General features: G+C 38.2%; 1 protein-coding gene across 16 annotated transcripts in view; it reads right to left on the bottom strand.

Annotated features, from left to right (window-relative positions):
- Positions 1–21,252, bottom strand: part of CADPS (calcium dependent secretion activator) — a 489,640-nt gene that overhangs the window by 120,080 nt on the left and 348,308 nt on the right. For 9 of the 16 annotated variants that reach the window (XM_025376721.1, XM_025376718.1, XM_025376717.1 and 6 more), the window contains 5 exons: positions 20,248–20,384; positions 16,682–16,869; positions 3,257–3,358; positions 1,695–1,758; positions 1,173–1,296 (listed from right to left, as the gene is read on the bottom strand). In XM_025376721.1, the coding sequence (XP_025232506.1) occupies positions 1,173–1,296; positions 1,695–1,758; positions 3,257–3,358; positions 16,682–16,869; positions 20,248–20,384 (615 nt within the window). Of the gene's footprint in view, positions 1–906; positions 919–1,172; positions 1,297–1,694; positions 1,759–3,256; positions 3,359–14,480; positions 14,640–16,681; positions 16,870–20,247; positions 20,385–21,252 lie in introns of all 16 variants that reach the window. The other 7 variants (XM_025376722.1, XM_025376727.1, XM_025376723.1 and 4 more) reach the window with 3 other exon arrangements.

The following is a 21,252-nucleotide window of genomic DNA, read 5'->3' as shown; positions in this document are numbered from 1 at the left end:
TTTTTGTCACTCATTACCAAGTCAAGAGTTGATAAACATCCTTTTGGTGCCCAATTCTTAAGTGTTTCTCCCTGGATGCATAACAATGAATTCATTACCACTGGTACACAATTTGCATTGTCAGACAGACAAAATTGAGAGAGGGAGGACGTGTAATGTACAGAACACTGTGAATTTGACATATTCTTAACCTAATTGTCTAAGGAAACAAGGATTTTGGCAGAGTAAGTGATGGGGTCTGGGTGGTTGGTTAGTTTCTTTTCCCCCCAGTTGTCTTGAGGCAGACAATGCGCATTTGCTAGTTTTAGTCAGGTGTCATGTTTCATGTGTGAGAGAACATCAGATTCCAGAATGCGGACACATTGAGTTTTGCACACAGAACTTCCACATTTATACACTTACACCACTGGTCAAGTTGGGTGTGACTTTCAAATCACCCTATAGCAGCCAACAGGGTAACAATGAAAAGTGATTAATACCTTCATGAATGAATAGATCCCAAAGAACCATATCTTCTCAAGTAGAGTTTACTCAAAGCGCCTTTGGTGATTACTGGGTCATCAGTGACCACTTCCCTAAAACTTGAGAGGGCAGTGGTAACAAGCATCTAAGGTCTGGTGTAACAACAATGAATGAGATCTAAAGCCAACCTGGAGCCATCATAGATGGCTCAGCACTAACCTGCCATTGAGTTTGAAACACTACCAAAGGACAAGGTACTTTCAGGGGCAAGAAAGAGGCAAAACCTTGATCTTGCTCTTTGCAATTCTTGTATTGCTTCCAATGGTATCAGCAGCGGACAACAGACTGCTTTATTTTCTTCTGTTTAAAGAAGGTGGCAATTCTAGAGAATTCCTTTATAGGAAAACATCAGCCACAAAGCCGACACTTAGGGCCAACACAGACTCTCAGAAGGACCTTAGTTATCTGATAACATCCTGTTTTCAATATTGTTCCCTTACAAAGGCTGTTTTCTGAGCCCCTGTGATGTCTTTTAATTCATTTCCTTGGCCACAGCCAAGGAAACTTCCACATTTCAAGTGCTTCCAGGTTTCAGCTTAATATACTCAGATGGACCACTGTTTTCGGGTGCCCTTCAGAAAAGAGAAAGACTTCCCCAGGGAGGCATAGCAAAATTTAAATTCAAAACTGGGGGCAGAAGGGAGCCTTACCTTCGATTTTGGCATACTCTGAGAGCCGAGAATAGTTGACTAACGCAGCCTGTTCCAGACATTTACGGATGACTGTTTTCACCTCCTCTTGTGGCACTGGGGTAACAATATCTTTCATCAAAACCTTCAAGTAGGAAAAAGAGGGATAATTAAGAAGGTTCAAGCAAATGTGTCACTCATCCATACTTCTTGGAAGTGTGAAAGTTTAAAATCAGTTCTTTGTGACTTAATACGGATTGAGAGCCATGCTTAAAGAGAAAGCACCAGAATTGCAAAGCATTGGCAAAGGCCGCCCATTAATCAGGGAAGGGCTAGGAACATATCTTCTGTACATCCCATTTGGGAGTTTGAAGATAAAATATCAAGAGTTTTGGCAGTTTCCTCGCTTCTATTCTGATATTTGATGAATGGTAAACAAATCCTATAAAAATTACAACTAGGTCATTCAACCAAAACATTTCGTTACAATTATGCTTATGTCTTTTTATATATATGTGATCTATCTTTTACTTTCATTCTTACCCTTTCCAAGAGTGAGAGAGTAGCTTTCAAAGCACCTTCAGGTCGACCAAATGGAAAGCAATACCTAAAAAAGACAAAATTCTTCAGGTTGCCTAAATTATTACATTTTAGCATGAAATATGCTGCAATTTGATTCCTATAGCAACTCTCTCTGAGGAATGGAAAATGCTTTTTATTTTGTCACGTTGTGTTATGTTAATCTGAATTCACACCATATATGTGTGTATATAATGTATATATGTGTATGTGTGAATAATGACTAAAGAGGGACTCTGCAAATGTCTGCAGCAGAAAAGAATATTCAGAGTGGTGACATAAGGCTCTGTTTAGATTTCTATTGTGAAGGAGAACTATTCGTTAGCTCAAATGTGACCTTATATGTTATTATCGAGACCGGCATTAAAAAAGTATTAGTTGGAACAGGCTGAAATTCAAATATACTTACTTAAGAACCCAAAAGATCGATATATGGAATAGAAAAGTGGATTTAGAGCAAATTCATGATTCTGCTAGCTGTCCTTCCCTGCTTGTGGTTTCCTATTGTTATGGACCTTCTGCTACTGGTAATGCATTTTACACATAGTGTATGGTCAATAAAGATTTATCCAGGAGGATTTTGATGCCACAGAAAAAAACTATGTCAGGTACCACTACGAGTTCCAGTGACTGGTTTCAGGTTGTCACCAGCCCTTCAGAACACTGTGCCTGGGACAGAGAGACTAGCATGGCTACTGAAACCCGGACTATCTTATGTAAGCATCCCACTTCTTCCACTTGCCAGCTGGATTGCCCTGGGCAAGTTCCTTAACCTCTCTCAGCCTCATTTTATTCCTGGTTTAAATGGGGATTATGATAACTAACAAAGTTGTTATGACATGAGTTAATACTTCTCCAGCCTCCAGTTCTGTATCGGTATATAGGAAGTATTTAATAAACAGGAACCATTAGAAATGCTATTATTATTTTTCAGTTGCTATTTCAGGATCTCTGGTCCAGAACCACCAGGACAGCACTAAAAACACCTAATTTGCTCCAAGGGAGAAGTGGGCTAAGTGGCGTAAGGTTCAAGCGCAGAACCTGCTGGCTCTCTTGAGTATGCAGGGGAGATTCAACCCACCCAGGCTGATCCAAGGTTCATTCTTTCCCTGTGTAGCCAGCTAGTCCTGTTTCTGAGGTAGTGGAGAAAGTGGAGACTCTCCTAGGAGTACCACTGCCTTCCTTCCTTGTTCACTATGTTCTGATTCACAAGATTTTTTATTTATTTATTTTTACTTAGGACCCTTGAAGAAGCTTCAAATTCAACATTTTATAACAGACTGATGACCAGGGTGAGCTCAAACATGGAAGAATTTGTTATTTAAGTGGAAATAACATGAACTTAAGAATACGAAGTTTCCTGGTTATTGCGGAACCATGTCTGATTGATTTGCTTGTTCTACTCAGTTATTTCGAAATATCCAATGCATCCTCTGGTAGATTTACAGTTTTGGAAAAACTAAGCTCTTTAGTTTTCCTTCCCACTCTCATCGCCTAATTAAAACCCTCCAGCCCCAGATCCTTACCTAAAATGTGTAATCTGATTTTCCAGCAGAACTCGGAGCCTCTCTTTGATTTCTTCAAAACGTTCCTTTTCTTCAACAGTCACAGTTCCGATTCCATCAGGCCTGAAAGAAGACATGTCATGAAATGACGGGAACCTCATATGCTGACACCATCAAATCAAATCTCTAGCAGGAGGAAACTGTCCATTTTAGGAGAAACAACTACAATGATCGATGTGACCTAAGGAGAAGCCCAGCTAGTCAGGGCTGGCTTCCAAAGCGGATGGGTTGTGTTTGGGTTATCATTTTGGAAACATGTGCAGAGCTGTAGCTCATTTCGTGTGAAATGGTAAAATGTACAAACTGGTGGCTTGAAGGTTAAGTCCAGCCCCCGAACTTGTTCGGTTTGGCTCACAGCTTTTTAAGAAATTTGAACCAGTTGCCAACATTTTTTTAAATTGGGGAAGTTTGAGAATGCAATTCTGATTTCTGTTTTCTTGAAAATTTGGAACAGCTGGCATTATCAATTGGTGGCTAACAGCTTCTTCTGTACCTGGGACAGACACTCACCTGGTCCATATTGCTAAATTGTAGGTGTAAATTGTAGGTGTAAATTGTAGGTGTAGGTAATTGTATTACCATATTGCTAAATTGTAGGTGCTTGGGTTTGGGGTCCCTAAATTATGCACAAAAATTCCTACAAAAATCAGGTGACCTGTGTTTGTCTTTCCCAGTGTTAAACGTCTTAAATGGCTCAATTTCCTGCTTATAACTACAGATGTTCAGATTTATTTAAGTGCTCATGTATTCATTGAAGAACAAACCACATATTTTCCAATTGTAGCAAATCGTTACTCATTGTAATAAAAAGGACTCCAGCTTAAATAAATGATTTCAGTTTGATCATTGTATTCTCATGGTTCTGTGCCACCTTTAGGTGTGTACATATATCCTCTATTTGTTATGGACCATTCAAGTTGAAAATATAAAGGGAGGATACATATTTATAGCCCAAATTTATCTGTTCCAAACTAAATGCAGGATAATCTGACCCATTCAGAGCCTTCAGCTTCCCAGATCTCATAGTGACTTGTTTTGACTACTGGCTGAGCCAGTTTGCAGATTGGTGTGTCACCATAAAACTTCTATTGGAACATTCTTCAGTTTGCAAATGCAAGTCATCTTGAGACCAAACAAATGGTCTTATTTATAGGCCTTCTCAAGGATCCAGCATAAGTTGGGAAAATCCTTTATACCAGACCAGTCTGACTGCACAAAAGACTTGGCAAATGACAGCAATGTACCTCCTGTTACGGGTTAATCGTCAGCTTTCCTTCTTTTTTGATAATAAAAACACCCTATTTGAAATATGAGAAAATTTCCTCTCCCCCACTTTATAAAAAATACCCCCAAACAGTAAAATCCTGTTCAGTCCATTTCTTCATACTCTTCCAAGGAAAGGAAGAATGATAAACAACAGGTAGGTTGTCTTCAAATTCTCTGGTAAATCTCAAATGTTAATTTACAAAGTTTATTTAAACATTTTTTTAAGAGACAGGGTCTTGTTCTGTTGTCCAGGCTGGGGTGCAGCAGTGTGATCATAGCTCACTGCAGCCTTGAACTCCTGGGCTCAAGTGATTCTCCTGCCTCAGCCTCTTGAGTAGCTGGGATTATGGGTGCAAGCTACCATGCTTAACAACAACAACAAAAGTTTTTCACATGAAATGTCCATGAATCTACAGTTAGATATCAGGATGAATTTATTGGCCTCCACAAAACACATCATGCTTTTGTTTGTAACTTTTCACGTATATGCTACAATCTACAACTTCCTTAAGCTGTGGTTTTTAAATTTCTTTAACCAAAATTCAGCTTGTTAATGAACTGAACACATATTTGTTTATATAATTAGCATGTGCATGCACACACTCAACTGGGGGAAAAATGGAGCAATTTAAAGCATTTTGTTTCTTGGTGGCGAATTAACCTAGAGAAAAATGCTGTTAAATATAATTTTACAGTTCAGAAAGGGTTTACGTATCACAGCAAAAAGCATGGAGACTGTTTAACATGAAGAGCCAGGATATGTGTGGTCATTGTTAGGAGATAAATCTCTCTGTGAATAAAACCATTCATTCATTACCCTACAAGCCTTCTAAGGCAATTAGGCAATTAGAAGGCAGCTTTCTGCTTTGTGTCTGAGATGATAAAAACTGAACATTTAGTGTATGCTTGGCCTTCTCCGTCAATTCTCACTATAAAGGATATTATTACAAACCTAACATTGGATTATGTTTTTTCCTTTTGTCCTCATGATTCCCATTTGTAATTATTAAAAGTATCAGATAGCAGCTTCTGCTTCCCTGATAACCTCTCCTCGGACTACTTTCTGAACACCATTAATCTTGCTATTCCAATAAAAGTAAACAACTAAAAATTAGTGTTGTTGTCTCTTAAATTTGCTTCTTGATCGCCCATGTCAGCGTGACTACTTCTATTTTAAATAAAACAAACTCACTTGACTAAGTCTGTAAGATACAAGTACAGAGTTCACCCATAAAAGCAGGTGATAAAACAATTTGATGTCGAATGATTTTGACATAAAATGTAAATTTGTTTGTAACTGCCAGAATTGCTCTGAAATGGTATTGGTAACAGGTGATGCTGCTTTACCAAGTGAGGAAAAGACATGCAGGAATAGCAATTTGTCAAAGATCACAGGTTGTAACCAGGTCAGTTAAAAAGCAAAAAGATCCTCTTTTTGCGTTTGATTTTGCTTCATTGTTTTAGAAAATTCTGTCAAACATCAATTTCTTGTTCATTGACCCCTATAATTCGGCAGTGTTAACTATACAGTTTGGATAGATTTCTATAGAGTTATTAATTGAAAAACTCAGGTTTCGTGCTTTGGAGAGCACTGTTTTTCCACAGAAGCAACAAGATACTTTTTCTAGAGCAGTGGTTCTCAAACTTGAGTGAGCCACAGCATCACCTGGTGACAACCTGGATTGGTGGGTCCCCTGAAGTTGTTGATTCAGTAGAGCTGGGGTGGGGTTTGAGAACTTGTATTTCTAACAAGTTTTCTGGTGCTGCTAGTGCTGCTGGTTCGAGGACCACACTCTAAGAACCACTGTTCTAGAGAAAAAAAAAAAATATTAGGTGGGTGGTTCTTCCAGTGGCAGAGAGGGTTTTGATTCAGGGTTCCTGATTTGTCTTAGGTTGGAGTGGATTTGGAACCCAAGGTATTCTGCAAGAGATACATGATATTATTTAACTATGAATCCTTTCCAAAAGTGGCATTTGTATTGTTTACAAGGTGCCATTCCAAGTAGTGCTGGTTGCAAAATAAATAGTAGAACTATATTGGTATCTTTCAGACGCCATGCTTTTGTTTTGTCTTTCTGAAAATATTTGGGGGTGATTCTACAACTGTCATAAAACTAGCTCTGCATCTTTTTCCTTTCTCAATACTAACTCACTTAAGGAGACACAAAGAGTGAAAGAAGAGGAGGGGTGAAGCTGGATTTTAAACTGCGAGCTAGAAAATTCCAGGCTGATATGTGTCTCTACATAGAACACCTATCTAGAAGCCTGACTCTCTCACCCTCTTGTGTCCTGACCGTGAATATTCTGGTCTTCTTGCTTTCAGGCTCCTTAGCATCCATTGCCACTTTCTAAGCCCTGGATTTGGAGGAGTGGCCTCAGCCACATTCTGACCACTCTCGTGTGAGGGTAAATCGAGCTGCCCTTCCCCTACTATTAATGCTGAAGGGCTTCCTAGAGGCCAGCCCCTCCCTTTCACAGCCACTCCATATCTAAGGTGGACTATGGCCTCAGTTCAGCTACCAGGACATTCTCCTCTGGAATCTTTACATTGAATAAATGATACAAGGCTTGAAGAAACAGATGGAATTTGCGTGTTCCAGCAGCTGTGCCTTGACCAGACTGTCCTTACAGGTCAGTAGTTTTTGATCTCGTCTGTTAATTAGAATTGTGAACGGTCCCATCCTCAAAGCTCTATCTATCTATCTATCTATCTATCTATCTATCTATCTATCTATTTATCAATCAATCAATCAATCAATCATCTATCAAGACAGAGTCTCATTCAGTCCAAGGTGGAGTGCAGTGGCGCAGTCTCGGTTCACTGCAGCATTGACATCTCAAGCTCAAGCGATCCTCCTACTGCAGCCTCCTGAGAGGTTGGGACTGCAGGAGCATGCCACCACACCCGGCTAATTTTGTTTTTATTTTCTTCAGACACAAGGTCTCATTATGTTGCCCAGGCTGGTCTCTAACTCCTGGGCTCAAGCAATCTTCCCACCTCAGCCTTGCAAAATGCTGGCATTACAGGCATGAGCCACTGTGCCCAGCTTGACATTGGCATTTTTAAGGTTTCCCATGTTACTCTAACATACAGTAAGAACCATTGCATCAGTCCTGCTTTCTACTCTTCCATAGCTGACTTGATTCCAGCATTCCCTTCCCTGTCTTTGAGGCCCCCAGCATCATCCTAATAAATTCTCCTTTGCTTAGATTATCCAGAGTTAGTTTTTGTTACTTATAATGAACTTGATGTAAGTTCATAAAGCCCATATCCTTTCCTTCACAATGTTCCAAATTTTAATAGACGATGCCTTTGAACTTAGCTTTAGAAACCCATACACATGTGTGCACACACACGCGAACATAGCCCCTGGTCTCTGGTTCCACCTAACTGCACACTGGCTAACAACCCACTTCTTGTATATCATGGTCCCGCAAACTTGAGACAATATGCAGGTCAAGTGCAGTCATTTTTGGAGCTGTGCTGAAGACTGGAAGCTCTCCCACCTGCAGGCCATCACTGGAGCCAGAAATGGGTCTCTCCAGCCACAGTAGACTATATCGCATCTGACACGGCGGGCATCTCCGGAATCCACCTTTCAAGTTTTCGGCAAACCATTTTCTCACTGTCCTTCACAAAGTTGACATTTTCGGCAGCATGATAAGAAAGATGTCATGTCGGCTGCTCTTCAAGTTCTTGTCACAGTGGTTAGCACCAGTTCTGTCATCTTCACTCTCCTCACAGTCTCCCATCTTGAGCCATGTCACAAATAATAATACATCTAGAGTTGTATTTTTCTGTTTTTTTTTTTTTTGTTGTTGTTAAATTGAAACTACCATAACCCAGCTGCCCATCCTTTGAGAGACTGCTTATGCAAATTGTTTTCTTCTTCCCAAATGCTTCTGACCTGGAGCTTATTAATTAATATCGATTATAGGATTAATATAATTAAGTACTGAGTTTTTAATGTGAAACATTTTAATATTTGAAATTAAGTGTGAACAGTGTAGTCAAAGAATTCAAGATTCAGTGTGTTTTGTGAAATGAATTTACCTCTTTAGTGTCATTAAATTGTCACTACACACCCAGGTGAGCACACAGATTCTTAGCAGTTCATTATCTTGCTAGAATGGTTCTCCATATTATGTTAAAAGCTGGGCCACAAAACCTTCTTTTGAAAGGCAAGATGTCTCTTCAAGAGGGTCAGGATGCTAAATTAATTCAAAGCTTACAATGATCTATATGTTCTGATATTGCATCTATTTGGTGATTAAGGGCAGAATCCAGGTGTAAAAAAAAATGTATGAATTCAACAGAAGAGGAAAGAGTGTCTGGTCCACTGCTCTGCATACAACCAGCTTTCAGGCTCCAGTCACTACCAACAAGGGGTAAAACTCCAGCTGAAGAGGGAATATACTTTCATCTCCAAATGCAAATGTCCACATATGCTGGTGCAGGCACCGTAAACATGATATATTCTCTCTCTCCAAATGGATGCATGCCTGCAGACCGCATTATGGATCCATGAAAATGTCCTTAAACAAGCATGATAACTGAATCCTACTTGCTACGAAATTGTTCCAGCCCAGAAACACGAGAGCTTAAAGGGACAGAGAGGGACAGAATATCTTAGTAGATGTTCTTTGCAGTGCTCCCTGAATAGGACACTTAGACTAAACATCCTCTTTTAATCTCTGACTTAAAAAGAAAAAGACTTCTCCTAGAAACTAACTCTTTATTACTTCTAGTTTTAGAATGATACCTTTGAATTTAATCCTTGCATGGAACGTTTTCCTTTGTCTCTTTCAAGTGATTAATAACCACAATTTCAAGATAGCACCAAAGCATTATCTTCTCAAAAGGAGATATCCCTGCTTGCTCATCTATATGGTTTGTACAATCCTATGTTAATTATAAATTATAATTAGGGCTCTCACATCCCATAGTTACTGCTTCATTATGAAAGCCAGCCTCACCCCTTCCTCTCCTTTCCTTCCAGCACATGCCCTTTTCTAATTATGCCCTGATGCCCTGGGGCTCAGACATGCTGCTAAAACAAATATATCAAAGTGTTTGTATCACAAAGAATAAGATAGGAAGCAACAATAAGCAATTTCTACAATATTACAAGTGTGCATTATAGCTTCTTGGGGCTATTAGTTAATTTCAAAACCAGGCTTGGAAGGGGCAAAAATATACCAGTGAGGACTGTTTTGACTTATTTACAGTTCTTCTAAATATGTGGTTATAACCCAACAGTATCAGAAGGTGTCATTAACTCTATTAAAGGATGAAAGTAGTTGAGAAGTCTCTCTCTACTGAACAATCACAAAGAATATGGATGCTATGGGCACAAGGACATTAGTCAAAGTGGCTCCAGCTCAGTCCAGGTATTGAATGAAGCAAGAACACAACAGATGATTAGAGAAATTGTATAAAATGCAGGAAAGCATGCATTTTACCCCCAAGAGGACCAATTTAAAAAATTGGCACTACATAGATTTTTCCCGTTGAGGAATAAGAGATGTGTTTCTTTATTTCTAGACAAATATAGACAATTAATCTTTAGATTCCATTCTGAAGACATTATATACACAATTCTGAGTGGTCAGACCAGTAGTATGTGTGACTTTTTGATATCACATCCACTCTAAAAGGGGTGTGACATCTGAAAATATGTTTTTGTACCAGTTAATTCAATGACCATGGGATAAAGACACATTGTTGGAATTTTAAAAGGAAAAAACACATTATTTGATGGTTTGTTATGGGCCAGAAAGATTGTACCAATGGAAGAGGTAATTTAGCATATTTCACAAGATTTCTTGTCTCAATAGGAAAATCTGCTGTTCTCATGGGGAGAGTCAGGAAGAGAGTCACGTGGGTTAAAAGGAGACAAGTTCCAAAGAGAATTTCTCCTTGGACATCTGGGATGCCTACTTATACTTGAAATTTGTTTGAAAATTTTTCCCACTTTCTCTTCCAAGTACTTCCTATTAAGTAAAGCTGGCTCCTTAGAATTTAGAGAGCATGACTCAGCCATGTGCAAGGCCTTGCTCAGAATTGGAAGGCCACCTAGCGACATGCTCATGTTCACAAGTGCAATAATCCTTGTGGTCAGTGTGTAACATGAGACCAAGAATGTGGGGGTGTTTGTTATACTGCATCCATGCCTGCCTGCTATATAAAGTGCTATATGCAGAGGTCAGTAAAACAGAGCTATCCCCACTACACGGTTTTTGCCCTTTATCTTTGTGGGAAGAAGAGCTGAGAAGCACCAGACATAATGTCGTTGTGTGTGTGTGTGTGGGTGCGCATGGGTATGAGAAAGAGAGAGGAGGGAGTTAGAGTGAAAGAAAAAAATGTGTTACTCATTTGCTACTAGGAAGGCATTCACCAAAAAGAAATAAAGGGAACCATTATGTGATATGGATTGAAAGGGCCGCCCAACATTGGAGGCAAGGGCACAGTCAATAAGGCAATCATTGTGGTCCAGGGGAGAGAATATAGAGACCTAAACTATGGTAGTGACATTGAAGAGAGGAAGAAATGGATGTACTTGAGAGATACTTAAGGGCATTGTCAGGATATAGAAATTGAATTGTTGTGACATACTAGGGAGAAAGAGAAGTCAAGGATGGCTCTTGAGGTTCTATCTTGGGCAACTGGGAGGATGAAACCACTTACTTAGGAATCCTAGCAGAGTAACAGGAGAAAAGTGAGTTCCATTTGATTGTTTATTTACTCAAATCTTAACCTACAAGGGATCACGTGGTCTCGGAACATGGGCAGCACCTTGGCTCCAAATACATCTCCCAAAAGAAATCTTTAGAGCACACTTTCAGAGATTTTTAAGATTCATGCCATCTTACATCTGCTTTACTCATTAATCTATGCAGCTTACTTTGGATTGGGGCGGTTGGCATTATAGATTTGTTAATTGCTGATACAATGTACTTTCTACACAGGCCATATGTGAAGAGCAGCACTGGCATTCAAGAAATGTTAAATAATAATGTAAATGAGAAAAATTTCCAATCCCAATAATAAAGGGATCCAAGGAACATTGACGCAACTTGCAATCATCAGAGCTGTTTGATTGCCTTGTCACTGTGGGATAGTGACCAAAGTGATGCTAATCTAAATGTCATCTAGAAAGAATACTAAAAATATTATGGTGAGAATTAAGTACTGCAACCTTAGAAGCTGATTTAAAAATTAGAAGATGTAGCAATTTACATCTGTGGATTTCATGATCGCCAAATNTATATATATATATATATATATATATATATATATATATATCTTTTTTGTATTTTTAGTAGAGATGGGGTTTCACCATGTTAGCCAGGATGGTCTCGATCTCCTGATCTCGTGATCCACCCGCCTTGGTCTCCCAAAGTGCTGGGATTACAGGCATGAGCCACTGCGCCCGGCCATTAATTACTTTTAAATCTGGAACAAAGAATAGATAACATCTCCACATCTAAATGCTGGTCATGCTGGTGAAAGGTTTGGAATGTGGTTTCCCCAATCCCAAAGGCGATTAATTAGTGTTCAAAGGAGACTCTCCCCTTAGGTAGTATAAAACTCCAGATAAACTCTGGTTTTCTCCACAGAGCTAAAATCTCCAGGTAGGCCATGTTAATTCTGGCCATCTTCAGGCTTCTCTTTAATTCAGATGACTGCTATAGCATCTCACCTGGAAATGTTGAAACAAATATCGAATGGCTGGGTTTGGCATCTCACACCATATACAAGAGCCAATCTTGGACAGGTGGGAAGGTAGAGCGGTTACAAATGCAAGCGCCAAAGTCAGAATCCATGTTTGAATCAGGCTCAGACAGCTATTTGTTATGAGCTTCAGGCAAGTGGCTGAATTTATGTGAGCCTCAAGCCCTCATCTATTGGGTGAGGGTAATAACGATACTTATCTCATATGAATGTAATAAGGATAAAATGAGATACCATATATCAACAGCACTTCGTGCCTGGAATATAGCAAGTAATTATTAAATGGTAGTGATTATCCTTATTTTAATTAAACTTTATGTATGATTGTTTAAATTGCACCTTTGAAAACACTTTTATTTATGAAACCTGACGATGGACTATTTCATTTGCTATTGTAATCCATATAAGATAATTTTAGAGGTTAAAGGGACATTTCAGATACTATGATTCAGTCTGCTCATTTTACAGAAATGAGAAAACTGAGGCACAGAAACAGGATCTGATACTCCCAGATTTATGCAGAATAGGCTCTAACATTCAGGTCTTCAGCATATAAGTACAGTCCTGATATAGTGTGAAAGGAAAGAGCTTTGGACTTAGAACATCTAGGTTTGCCACTTAAATTTACAGATGTTTGACTTTATCATCATCTGCAAAATGGATATAAAAATAGCTAATCTGAACATTTTACAGCAAATGTCTGAAAGCACTTTGTAAATTGTAGAATATTACACAACTGCTACTTAATATTATGATATCTTCTTTATTAAAAAAATGCAATGCAAACACAGATTCTGAAACACACACATAAACCTCAATAGGACCGGTCAAGATCATTTTGGTTATCTTTTCGTGGCCTGAGAAATAGATCAGGTTCAAGCAAGTGTGCCTTTTAACAGTGGCCATTTGTTCTCTGCTCCCCTTGGATGTTGAGCCTTCCAAAAGCAGCACCTTGGACAGCAGCCAGGAAGGCTTCCTCTCTGAAGCCTTGTCATTGTGTCAGACCTGACCTTCAGGCACCTACAACATTCTGCAAGCACTTTCTTCCTAACTGCAAGTTACTGTTGCCTTGCGATCTAACTTTTACAGTGAAACACAATCAGAAACTGCATTTCACCTCTATCCTTAAATATTGTGGTGAAGGAGATGGATGGCCCCATGGAATCAGGGTTTTCTTTGACCTTCCCTATTGGACCCGCATATAGTGACTGACAGCCTGCCACATTCTCTAGAAAGCAAAAGTTTGCATTTTCATTTGGCCTGTCAACAACTGAACTGTATATATTTCAGGACTTAGAAATATTCAGTGAATAAATTTATAATGATGAAGCATACAGCATACACGCTTGAGAATTTTGGGTAGCTTGGCAAGGCCAGGATCAGAGTCATCAGTTCTAAAACTACAACAAAAAACTTTAAATTGTCAGTGTTAATTTTGGGTGAGGGTATAAAAGGTGAAGAAGGACACAGAATAAAATTGGAAATAATTAGCAAACCTAGTTTAAAAGGGAAAAATTTTCACCAATTTGCCAATTTATAAACCCACAAAGAAAGGACATAGGAAACAGGACAGGATAACAAAATTTTTGAACTTAAAAGTGGCTTAAAGATGATCTCAGTATTTAAGTGATTCTACTGAGAAGCATTAATTTGGTAATAGAATTTATCTTGTGCCATTATTATAAATCATTATTTGAGATGAATTTCTTTTTATGAGATGAATGTAGAACTAATGGGTATTTGCTGAAAATGATGGCACTACTATAAATGCATAGGCCTATCTTATGCCAATCCATTTTTTTTTGCTCCCTAAACATAATTTCAAAATGATAAAGCATGGGTTGCTTATTATGAATGACTTGGTAAGGTACCAGGCCCCTAACTGGATGCCACTAAAAAAGCAATCTGACTTACAATTCTGTTTACATATTGCTCAATTACTCTTTTCAATATAAACATATTTTAAAAGTTGCTGAACACTTGACTCAAATTTAGTCCCAATACATGGTATTTTTGCCCATTGCTAGAATTTTTTTTTTAAATTGCACCTTTGAAAATGCTTAAAGAAAGAGAGACTTTAGGAATACTCAAAGCTTGCAAAAGTGGAAGTGATGGCATGGATGGAGGCTTGGGGAAAGGGTAAAGATATCACAAACACAAGCCAATACACATGTAACTTCTTACCTTTTCGGCTCTTGATTTGCCTGGGTTTTGGAATCTTTTCTTTTTTTGGATTCCTTTTTGGTATCTTTTTTAGCCTCTGGTTCAGGTGGGGAGGGAGTTTTGCTCCCTTCAGTGTCTGCATTTGGTGGCAGCCCACTAAGGTACACATGCATTTGTTGACTTTGGAGAGGGGGTGGTCGCATGAGGCATGCACAGAGTGTGGCCAGCCATAGGAGAATCAAGAGCACGCGCACATGCACAAACAAAAGAAAGAAAAAGAAGGGTGCATGAAAAAGCAGGCGCAAATGCATTCAAACTAAAATAATAAGAAAAAAAGATGCAAACTTGCATAAGGAAAATCAGAACTGAAAAGAAAATAAGATATCCAAAACTGTTTCCATGACAAGATGTATAAACCTAACTGTGAATCAAGTGGCAGTCTTACAATATGAAATCCAGACAATGTGTATCATAATTCATGATGATGTTTACCAGGGAGTTTACAAAAACACTTCATTATTTTATAACACTTTCTTATTCAGTAACATATGTAGAATACAGTGTGACAACCCAGAGAATATAATGCAACTTCTCTCTCTCTCTCTCTTTAAAAAATTCAGTCCAAGAGGCTGTAACAGATAGTCATCAAAGTGTACATATTTATAAAAAGCAGAATTATGCACAGATACCCCCCAGGTATCAGAGTTTTCATGAGTATCTTTTATGCAAATAAAAGGTCACGTGCTGGGCTAGCAAACCTTACAACAATGGGAGGTGATGATAACCTTGTTGCCTGTTAAATATTCAAACCTACAATGCTATTGTTATCTAGCTCTAAATGTTGAAGTTGCATTTCATAAAAATATACCAGTGCTAGAAGGAGGAAAAGCACAGAAAAAATCCTACAGAGATTTTAGTTGCATAGCTTGGAAAGATGAAGATGACTGACACAGTTCTGATTTAAAATAAATGTAGTCAATTTTGGATTCTCCCACATGTGGATTTCTCCAGAGCAGCGACTTTTGCATCTGAGGCTGGGTTTCTGAAGCCACCTAGTGTTTCCTGGGTGTGGCTTCACTGGCTGTTGGTTGGGTAGCTTTGGGATAATATAGGCTTGTCTTTATACTAATGCAAGGCTACATACATTGAGATAGTAAACTGGCTGTGGCAGTGTGGAAATTTATTCCATGTCTCCAGAGCCAAATGGCAATGTTCTTAAATTATTTGCTGCTTTGCATTATTCAGAACATGGATCTTTTCCTCCAGCAGCTGGGCAAGGTCTAAAGGAAGAGAGTACTTAGTACAGAGTCAGGAGACTTGAGGTTCTGGGCTTGTATATGAAATCTACAAAATGAGGGGGTTGATTAGACTGTGATCTCAAAAGTTCTTCCAGGCTCTATGGCTAAATTAAAAGTGCTGTCATCATCTTTGCCTTCCAGCTTCACCTAGCTTGCTTCAGCTCTGGAAATGTACTTGGCTTCCTCCTTCTGCAGGACATTTGTACATGCTGTTCCTTTTGCCTGGAACCACTCAACTCCTACACATGCTTTAGTTCTCAGCTCCAGCATCACTTCCTCAGGGAGGTCCTCCTTGCCATCTTGCCATTCCATCTGAGTCATGTTTCTTTATTAAATTTTGTCATGGAATTTTATTCCCTTTCCTCAGAGTCAGAGCACCAATCTGAATGTAACTCTGCCCTTGTTTGATGTCTGGCTTTTACTCACCACACATATTAAATGTGTATCAGAGTGACTGACACTAAGGACATAATCATTAAGCAATTATGAAATAAATAACAAAAACAAAGGCAAATATTTATTGTTTTTGCCATGTTTCAGGCACTATACTGAGCCCTTTATATGTACTTGCTTTCTCTCAACAACCCCAGGGGTATACAATCATCCCATTTTACAGATGAGAAAACCGTGGCACAAAGGGTTTAATTACCAACCAGGTTATTGCTAGTAAATGGAAGAACTATGATTTGAACCTAGATTGGTCTAACTTCCGAGCTTGCCCTAGAAAGCCCTGCTTGCAATTTATTTTAAGCTTCTTGAAAGGAGAAGAAAGTTAGTGCCCTTTGTGTGTGTGTGTGTGTGTGTACGTGTGCACATACTACTGAAGGAATGAGGACAGGCAGATCCTAAAAGCAAGACTAGCCATAAACCATTGCCAGTACCATTTCTTAAGGATCACCTCTAGACACACGAACACACACTTACCTGTTCCCATGGACATGGGATGCACAGAAGGCAAAGCTGTAGTGAAGAAGGGTGGGGTCGATCATGGCGCCATTTTCTGCCCGTTCAAGCAAGTCTCTGAGGTAGCAGAGATGTCGGTGACACCCTCGGACTCCATTTCGGGCGCAATACTCGTCTAGTACAAACACCTGGCCAGGACTGAACCAGCCCTATATAAAGAATAAAGGAGAGACTTTCTTTTAAATACAGGTTGTTTTCTGGAGAGCTGCTAGAGTTGGGAGTGGCTAGAGAAGGGGACTGAAAAATAGCCAGAGCTAACACTCCTTGATTGCCTATTATGTGCCAGCCACTATGCACAGCACATTGTGGTTTAGTCCTCATAATGGACCTATGAGGTACATTCTGTTATCCCTGTTGTAAAGATGGAAAGATCGAGTTCAGGAGGGCATAAAATTTCCTAGTGAGTTATGGAGCTGGATTAGCAGACAGCTTGGTTCCAGAAACAGAGTCTCACCTACTGCTCAAACACTGAACCATACACGTTAAAGGAGTATTGGGGTGGGGATGTGGCAAAGTCGTGGCTACTGGTAAGAGGAAATCATAACATTAATGTTCTACATTGATATAGAGCTTTACACTTAACAGAGAACTTTCAGTTGAGCCCTATAGCAACTCTGTAAGGTAGACAGAGAAGGTTTATTTTACAGACAAGAAAATGGAAACCCTGGTGGTGAAGTGACTCACAAAGATAATACAAAACAGAGGCAGGACTCAAATCTAGCTCTGTCTTATTCCAAGTCTTCTTGTTTTCTCTACTCTAGAGCATGAAGAAATTTTAGGGTTGGTCTACATACATGCCAGGACTTCATAAATCCTTTCAATTTGGAAGGAGTGTTTTTAAAATTTTTAAATGAAGGTAATAACACAACTCTCCAAAGAGAACAGCATGACTTAGTTTTCAAGTTGTGAATCAGATGTAATTCCACTAAACTGAGAGGAACTTCTTGTGTCTGGTTTACAGTTTTATTTTCTCTTCTGATAATTGTTTGTATTCTTATTATTTACTGCTTGCTATGGGACCAGTCCAAACTCTGCTACACAAGAGAATGGGAATTCAGATCTCCAATTTAGAGCAGGTTTGGTGGCATGATGGTATGCAAATTGCTAGCCCCATTATGCACTTAAGAAAACAGGTGCTCAGAAAGGCCAAGTGAGTTGCCACTCAAGGTCACCCTTGAGCAGAGCCTGAAATAAAATTGTGTTTTCTGGTTTCAGTGTCTGTTCAAAGAAAGAAATAAACCAATTTAGGTGGTACTTTGTAAGCTGGAAATTTGGGGCTATTTTAAATATAAACTTAATTTTACTTGGAGGGTCTTCTCTGAGTCATCCATTGAATACTGCTCCATCTTGGGAGAGAAAAGGCAAAAACAGAAAGTGACTAGGGAGCAGGTAGAGGCCACAGAAGTACAGCGAGAGAGGCCTTTGCAACACTCTAATCTTGTATTAGGGATCTGGGAATCTTCAATTGACAACATGCAGCTCAGTGATGCATCCAACGAAAGACGGCATCTTTCCTATTTCAAATTATAAGTTACTGCAGAGGGCGGAGAGTAGTCGAGGCAGTGGGCTGCCCCTATAGGCAACTTCTTTGCCACTCCATCTGCTACCCCAAATGCTAAATCTTAGAAACAACACTGCTGTGAAAGATTAAAATATATTTTCTACGACTCAGATGACACCAAGTCTTTTGTAGATGCCAAAATAGCTGCTTTGAAAAGAGTTGAAGAAATATCAATTAGGAACTCAGTCGAAGACACAGAAAAATTTATGTATCCCTGCTGGTCGGTCTCCAAAACTAACTGAAAAAAAGATTGTAATAATGAGAAAATGGAATATATAGAGGCAGGAGATAAGGTCCTTTTTAATTTCTGTTATTTTCTGAAATTTTGGAATAATGACTAATATATACAGGTATACAAACAGGGAAGGAAGCTATTTTATGCTATTCATAATTAATTTTAGATTCTGGACCATAATTTTAAGCCTATAAGTAACTAATGGAAAGCAAGTTTTAATATTTCATTTCTGGTTAAATTTTTTAAGAAAGCATTTATAAACTCTCCTTCACAGTGAATCTCAAAGAAAATTGTTTTAAAAAATGATAATGTGAAAAAGTCTTGAAAATAATATACCTCAAAAAAATTCCTTAAGGGAATAGTAATTACATATAAAAGGGAATGATTTAAGTTCAAAGGCATATTCTTACAAGTTTCATGAATGCCATTTATAATTATGTGAACAATCACGTAATTGTACAAAACACATTTGAGAAAAATTGCCTTGCAATGCAAGGTAAGCTTTTTACTTTTTTTTTTTTTTTTTTAAAGTCAAAATGATGTGTTCCCTTCCAATTTGGCAAAGTTCAGATTCTTTTGATGAAGGAATTCTAAACCTGAGATAATCAATGAATCTTTCATGAGATACAGATTAATAAATTATTCCACATAATTCTGTTTCTGTTTTTAAGACTATTTTATCTACATTTTTTTATATCTTGGCTTTTGGTACAAAAAATAGAGAAATTTAAAAATTAGAAAAAAGAAAGAGATTGTCATTTTACGTATTAGTATCAGTAATATGTTAACCTTAGTTATTATGTAGTATAAATATTATATAGACATATATTTCTCAACTTCAGTGTTTAGAATCAGGGATGAGAATTTTCCTCTGTATAAAGACATTTCATCATTTTCCCTCATCTTTCTCATCTATAAAGTGGGATTAATAGCATTTACTTTTAAGAAATGAAATAACAATTTATGGCTTGAGAAGGAAGTAAATTGGGTCTTTTTTAGGCTTTTGAATTTGATAGTTTAAAGCCAAAAATGTATCTTCAGAAATCCAATAAAGATATAATAGCACTCCCTTGAATTTAAATCATTTAAATCATTTAAATCTAGCTTTAAAATAGGATTTCAGGAAATATTGATACTCCTGCTGGATAGATAGCTGAATTTCCAAATAACTAAAGCACCATAAAAAATTCCCTCAAAGGGTGAAAAAATGCTGTGAATATTGTGAAGAAAAAAAAAAAAAGCCATCCAAACAAACAAACCCAAATCAATTTAGCTTATGAAAAATAAAGTTTATTTACAAATCATTTTAACCTTTAAGAAAATACACAAAGAGAATACATTCATTTAATGAGATAGAATTACCAGATCTGGGATGGGGAGGGAAGGGCATCTTAAACTCTAAGCTACTGAGGCAATTTTTACAAGTTCTCCACAAGCAGGTGCCAAACTCGATTACCCTCTTGGGAATATTTCTCATGTAGCAGCTGAAAAGGGGGAAGCTAAGATAGGGAGGCTGGGGAATTGGATCTGTTTCTACTGATAACTTCCTCCCGCTCAGTCTTGTTTCTTTGGTAAGTAAAACTATCTCAACCCAGGAAATCGGGAACACATTTATAATTGTTAAAGGGATTCTGTAATGGAGAAAAGAGCTTCTGACATAAAGGTAGATAAATATTTAAATGAAAAAAAAATGTTATGTTTAAATTGCTGTAGACCAAAGAATATACTTGCCAGGCAAGAATAGGAATCATTAAGTCTGTGATCCAAAGTAAGGCGTTGTACCATCTCAAAGAGGGAAGCGTGGTCAAAGTTACAGGGGTTGGAAGAGATAAATTCATCCATGCCATGTTTTTGAGCTCTATCTGCGTCTGTTCATTTATACATGTAGAGAGAGACACAATTTAGAGAAACACATCACATTTTCTTTGACATTTCAAATACACAGGAATTCACTAGACATTATGAACGTTAGCTGTTTCCCCGTTGCCTCCCACCAACATCCCCAAGATATTCTTTTTACCTCCCATTGTCAACTTGCATCACTTACTGGTGAGTTTATTGCATTTAGGCAAAAATATATTGGCATCAACATGTTTATCAAATGATCACATTTCCAGTGCATTTATGTTGTTCTTTAAAAACTAAGCACAAGACGGTAACTTCGCCTGCATTTCACCAAACACTGAAAGCAGATCGGATCTTTGCTTAAGATAGCCTATTTAGCTTTGTTGGTTTTCAATAGATTCTGCCATTCCAGTGGTTATGTCTACAGCAATTTCTCTGCAATTATTGGGATTATCTGAAAAAAGGGTTATGCTGATTTTCAGCAAAGTGACAATATTTATATCCTCTTCTTCCAAATCCGCGTTGCCAATTTGGTTTCATAAAAGGTTTGAGTCCCCACCCCCCAAAATTAAAAATAAAAAAAAAGATTTTCATTGAAACCTGGAGATTAAGTTAAATGGGAATTTAGTTTGTGATAATCAAGGACATTGCCTTATAGTGTGCTTACTCAGTTAGCAAAGCTTAGGAAAGAGACAAACAAATTTACTCAGCAAGGGCTATGATCTGCCATTTATTGTGAATTAATAGTCTCAATGTATTCACACTTTTCCTTACGGGGTGAAGGCTGTAGGCAAAACCTCCTAAGGGCTAACTAATTAATCTCAACACGTGTAACTAAAATACACTATACTCAACTGGCAAAATAACTCAGAGAATTCAACTCGTGTGTGA

The sequence above is a fragment of the Theropithecus gelada genome, chromosome 2 (assembly GCF_003255815.1).
Source record: "Theropithecus gelada isolate Dixy chromosome 2, Tgel_1.0, whole genome shotgun sequence".
Classification (NCBI taxonomy): Eukaryota; Metazoa; Chordata; class Mammalia; order Primates; family Cercopithecidae; genus Theropithecus; species Theropithecus gelada.
The sequence above is the reverse complement of the archived record's forward strand: the minus strand, read 5'-3'. Positions and strand labels throughout refer to the sequence as shown.